General features: G+C 35.3%; 1 protein-coding gene across 1 annotated transcript in view; it reads right to left on the bottom strand.

Moving 5' to 3' along the window:
• Nucleotides 1-1,988: 1,988 nt before the first annotated feature.
• LOC138176139 (inter-alpha-trypsin inhibitor heavy chain H2-like) overlaps nucleotides 1,989-6,000 on the bottom strand; it is a 58,811-nt gene continuing 54,799 nt past the window's right edge. The window contains exons 23-24 of the mRNA XM_069106909.1: nucleotides 3,676-3,787; nucleotides 1,989-2,673 (exon numbers count right to left, since the gene is read on the bottom strand). Of these exons, the coding sequence (XP_068963010.1) occupies nucleotides 2,514-2,673; nucleotides 3,676-3,787 (272 nt within the window). The 3' untranslated portion in view covers nucleotides 1,989-2,513. The remainder of the gene's footprint in view (nucleotides 2,674-3,675; nucleotides 3,788-6,000) is intronic.

Genomic DNA, 6,000 nt, shown 5'->3' with positions numbered 1-6,000 from the left:
CTGAGACCGTATTTGAACTCAGGTCTTCCTGACTCCAGGGCTGTGCTCTATTCACTGCGCCACCTAGCCACCCCTGTGGGGTAAAAAAATCTTAAGGGAAATAAAGAAAAAAAAGCAGAAAGGAAAGAGCCCTAGCAGCACCAGATCTCAAACTATAGTACAAAACAATAATCAAAAAATGATTTGGTGCTGGTTAAAACATAGGTTAATCAGAAAATATTAGTTATACTACATATAGAAGAAAATTAATCAAATAGCCTAGTATTCAGTGAATTGCAAGACCTCAGCTACTGGGGCAAACACTCACCATTTGACAAAACTGCTGGGAAAACAAAGCAATCTAGCACAAATTAGTTTTAGACCAACGTCACACCATATACCAGCATAAGTTCCAAAAATGTATATGTGACCTAGATATAAAAGGTCACTTTCTAAAACTGAGGAATCAGGAAGAAATTACCTTTTGGATCTATGGTTATGGGAAGAGCACATGACCAAACAAGGGATAAAAGAGACTCACATAATAAAATGGGCAATTTTAATGACATAAAATTGAAAAGTAGTTTTGTGCAAATAAATCCAAAGCATCTAAGAACAGAAAGGAAACAGTTAACCTGGGGGAAAAATCTTTGCATCAAGTTTATTGATGCAAATAAAGAAATTGATTCAAATTTATACTAAGAACCAGTTATCAATTGATAAATGGCAAAGGGTATGAAAAGACAGTTCTCAAGACAAGAAATTCAAGCTAACTTTAGCCATATGAAAAAAAATTGTTCTAGATTACTAATAATTAGTGAAATGCAAATTAAAGCATCTCTGAGGTATCACCTCACACCAATCAAGATGAACAAACTTGACAAAAAATGAAAATGACAGATATTTGAGGAGTTATATGAAAATTGGCATACTATCGCACTATTGGTGGCGTTGTGAATTGGTACAGCAATTCTGGAAAGCAATTTGGAATTATGCCTCCAAACTGTGCATATCCTTTAACCCTAGAGAGATCAAAGAAATAAGACAAAGTCCTTCATGCTTAAAAATATTTATAGCAATGGGTTTTTTTTCATTATTTTTTGTAATGACAAAAAAGGGAAACTCAGGATTTGCCCATCCTTTGGTGAAGGGATGGAGAAATTATAGTATATGAATGTAATTGGAATACTTACCATGGTCTAGGAAATGATGAAGGGGATGGTTTCAGAGAAAACTGATGAAACTCATAGGGTATTCTGTAGAGTGAAGTGAGCAGAACAAGGAGGACAGTTCCCACTATAACAACATCATTGTAAAAACAATTTTGAAACTTGGGGACTCTGATCAACTTAGTGACCAATCATGATTCTAGAGGACAGTGAAGAAGAATGCTTCCTTCCTCATGGTAGAGAGATAATGAACGAAATATGCAGAACTAGATGTACATTTTTAGGCATGGGAATGAACATGGGGATTTGTTTTCCTTGACTCTGCATATTTGTTACAAGGGGTTTGTTTTTCTTATTTTCTTTTTTCTTGGGAAACTGAGGGAGGATAAATGGAAGGGAGAAAAAAAAGTTTGAGATCTAGAAAAAAGATGCAATTTAATAATAAAAAAAATAAAACCTTTCAAAGTCATGTCCAATTTTTGCTTGTTCAAGGAGGTTGCTCCCTTTAACTCAAGGAATTCTATTCATCCTTCATAAAGGAATCATTGGATTTTAACACCTCATTAATACCTCATTATCTCTATTATCTATTCTTTCTTTTCTGTGGTTATCTCAACAAGGAGACCAAATCTTCCCTCCCTCATCTATACACCTATACACATATGATTTTTTTTTTTGCATCAGGCCTGTGATTACATATTGGTGTAGTGAACTTTCCAAGAGGAAATTCCCTTTACAAGTGCAAGTAGAATCTACTCTTTATATACATACATATAACATATATGCAAATATTAAAACATTAACAAAGAAAAATGTAGTTAAGGATGTTCACTTCAGAAATATATTTGCCATGAAGAAGGATTTTATTTAGAAATCAATAAATGGTGGAAAGTTTAGTTATAACTAACGTATTTTTTTATTCTTTCATTAAAATATTAGTAACTCAACACAGTACTATAATGGAGTTTTAAAATATTGTATTTCTTGAAATAATCAGTTTAATCAGACCTTATTTTGTCCACAACTTGGTAATTCAATTTATTGAAAAACACCAATGTCCAACAATACTTTCAAGACACATTAACAGTATTGTTCTTTATCTTGTGTAAAAATTATGTTACAAAAAAGGGGACCAACACAAAGAAAGAGTTTATGTTTCAAATATTTTGATGGCTAATTTTTCAGTTTTAAAACCCTTTCAAGCTTCCTTGAAAGATGATTCTTTTTCTCCAACTTCCACTAGTTTCTACATTTGTTAGTGATAGGTTTGGCCATTTTTAATATTCCAAAATGCAAAAAACAAATGACAAAAATTAGGGATAGGAGGAAATTTTACCTCTTTACATAGTAATTTCAACCTTTTATCTAGACATTTTTAAAAGGTACTTTGAGGAAGCTGTACAGCTGCGGGACAAGGTAATCCTTATAATGTCCATCAAGAAAACCTTTCCCACTGTTGTGCACAAACCAGCAGGGAACATCTGTTCCCAGGACCATATCCGTTCTGTAGTCTTTCTGCAAACCCCTGTAAAGATAGATATTAACTGCAGTTAGATCAGGGATCGAGGAGACTAAGAGACATACTTTTGCCATTCTTGATGCTAATTGGAAGTTGCTGTTATTCCTAATGTGCTCACCCTAGCAGCATGGGGCATCTGGGGTATGGGATGAGAGATGGGAGAATGGGGGAGGTGAAAGGAGAACAAAAAAGCAATGTCTATTTAAGTGCCCAACTGGTTTGTTCATTTATTGCACACAGAGACATTGGGATGTGGACCTTTCCAGTAAAGGCAGAAGATTAAATGAACAAAAGGAGAAACCAGATTCCAAGGGATTATGGATCAGCTCTTCATTAATTTTTAGAAGAATAAACCTAAGGCCTTGCATTCATTTTATTCTTTCTCTTGTAAGTGGGTCTGTAAGAACTACCGACTCAAAACCACTGATAAGACAATGAACCAATTCAGGAATGATCTTTTGTTTGCAAGGAAGATAAATATGAACATCATTATTTATCTTAAAGGTTATTTCTTGATTATTGCTATTCTTCAGGCTTAATGGAACAATTTGTTTGCATCTTATAAATATGTTGAATTTCACAGCCTGTACAGGTCACTGCTCAGTCAGTACTTTAATATAGAAAAGTATATATATGTATTTCTAATATTTAATATAGAAATAATTTAATATAGAAAAGTATATATGTTTCTAAAGACATATCTGGTGGAGATATAAGGTAGGATTTACTATCTAGGTTTTACCTTGTGGGTAAAGGGTAGTTGAATAATTTGCTAACTTCTTGGCATTTTGTAATACATAAATATAGCTAGTCAACTTTTGTTTTTAAAGATAAGGTATCAGTGGTGCAAAAATTATAAATTCTATATTTATTCTTTTCTAGTGAGATATGGTCAGTTTGAGGCAAGAAAGGTTTGATGCCTTTTCATTGCCTCTACCTCATCTTGCAGTGAAAATTCAGTCCTATTAGGGCCTTTTCTTGCCCAGGCAGTTCAATCCAAAGGCCTACCTGGTGACAGTTAGCTTGTGGCCTTTCACCTCCATACTAGCTTCTGGCTTCCCAGGGTGTCGACCAGGTCTCTCATTGAAGATCTGTACTTTTGGCTCATGCATGAACTGACCTAAAGAAACACATGTCAAAGTCTTATGTATTTAGCTAATCCTTGTTTGTGCTTCATCAAATTTGATTGCTGTGTGTGAGTTCTGTTAGTTTGCAGCATTCCTTCCCAAGTTTTTAGGGTGGGAAATGATCTCTTGGCAATGAAAGGAGTAATACTCTGGAAAGGGGGTGATAGATATTTTTTATCAGAGAGCAAGAGGCCTGCTCCTTCCCTCCTGTTTTCATCTCACATCAGATCTGAATCTGAAATAGGTTTGTTAGGTCACAAATGAAGAGTAAAGCATTGATGTGTACTTGAAATAAAACGGAGAGGAGAGTCTGCAAAATACAGGCTTCTGTTGCCTGAGAGTTTTCTTTAGAATATGAGATCCTTAAATGTAGAGGATCATCAAAAGGCTAAAGCAAAATAGTCAACCTTATTATCAAACCCATTGTTCTACCCTAGCCTTACTGCCTTTGTGAACTAGTTAACCTTAATCTAGCTGTTAAATGAGCAGCTAGTTTACATAGTGCAGCGGATAGAGCTCCTCCCCTGGAGTTAGGAATATCTGAGTTCAAATCTGGCCTCACACACTTATTAGCTATGTGACCCTGGGCAAGTCACTTCACCCTGTTTGCCTCAGTTTCTTCATCTATAAAATGAACTGGAGAAGGAAATGGCAAACTACTGTCATGTCTTTGCCAAGAAAACCCCAAATGGGGTCACAAAGAGTCAGTCAGACATGACTGAAATGATGGAACAACCTGTTAAATACTTTTAGTGTAAAAACTGTAAGCTTTAATATTAAAATTTTACCTGTTCTTTCAAAAGATTACCAAATCTCAGGGATAGAAGGGACTATAGAGATCATCTAATCCAACCAGTACCTCAACAGGAATATCTTCCACAATAGCTCTGATAAGTGAGAATTCAGCCAAAAGAATGTCCAGTGATAAGGCCTGTACCATTTCCTGGGCAGCTTATGCCATTTTAGGGCAGCTCTAATTATTAGGAAAATTTTCTTGATACGACCAAAATCTGCTTTTCTGCAACTTCAACTCATGGCTCCTATTTCTTCCCTTTGGGGACAAGTCTATGATGATTCTAATTTAATAAATTTAATACCTCTTTCACAAGGGGTCATAGATTTATAGCTAAAAGGGAACTGAGAGGTCATCTAGTCCAAACTCCACTTTCTAAAAAAACTTTATTTTTAACTTCTGGAATACACAAGCATTTCAATAACATCACATAAGAAAAATATGAAACTGCAAATCTAATATGCATGGCTTGCTATTCCTTTTAAATATATAATAAAGTTATCATGTAAATTTCTTTTTTTCCTTAAATGTAGTCAAGATCAAAAGGAAAGCAAAACATTGGGAAAAAAATTTTATTGGCAGTTTCTCAGATCTCAAATATATAAAGAACTGTATAAAATCTTTAAGAATATGAGTCATTCCCCAATTGATAAATGGTTAAATGATATGAATAGGTAATTTTCAGATGAAGAAATCAAAACAATTTATAGTTATATGAAAAAAAAATCTTTGCTTTTTGTAGTTGAAGAACTGAGATCTAGAGTCTTGAAGTGAATTGCTCACAATCATGCAGGTAATAAGTGGCAGAGCCAGGATTTGAACTCAGATCCCTGTCTCTAAATCCAGCATACTTTTCTACTGTACCTCTGTACCACAAATACATGAAAACAGCTATCCTATCTCCTGTAGATCTTTCCTATTCAGACTAAACAGCTCTGTTTTCTTTAGCCAGTCTTGGGGTGTCATGGTCTCCTAAGCTTTGAGGTTGCTTCCTCTGCGCATCAACATTCTTCCTAAAGTATAGTACCCAGAACTAAACACCATACTTCAGATGTGGTTGGGCAGCTAGATGGCCCAATGGATAGAATGCCAGGTCTGAAGTCAGGAAGACTCTCTAGTTGTGTGACCCTGGACAAGTCACTTAACCCAGTTTGCCTCAGTTTCCTCATCTGTGAAATGAATTGGAGAAGGAAATGACAAACCACTCCAGTATCTTTGCCAAGAAAACCTCAAATGGGGTCATGAAGAGCTGGATACAACTAAACCGACTGAATAACCAGATATGGTCTGAACAGTGAGACCTTCCTGGATACGATGCCCCCTTAAACTGTTCTGTTTTGTGATTATGGAATCTCGTCTCTGAGAAAACTTTTATTGACCTTTGAAATATACCTGGCTATGACTCTCCTCTGA

This window comes from Petaurus breviceps, unplaced genomic scaffold (assembly GCF_028583685.1).
Source record: "Petaurus breviceps papuanus isolate PSGF00001 unplaced genomic scaffold, PetGlider_PUasm1.0 81, whole genome shotgun sequence".
Taxonomy (NCBI): domain Eukaryota; kingdom Metazoa; phylum Chordata; class Mammalia; order Diprotodontia; family Petauridae; genus Petaurus; species Petaurus breviceps.
This window is presented reverse-complemented; position numbering and strand designations above follow the sequence as displayed.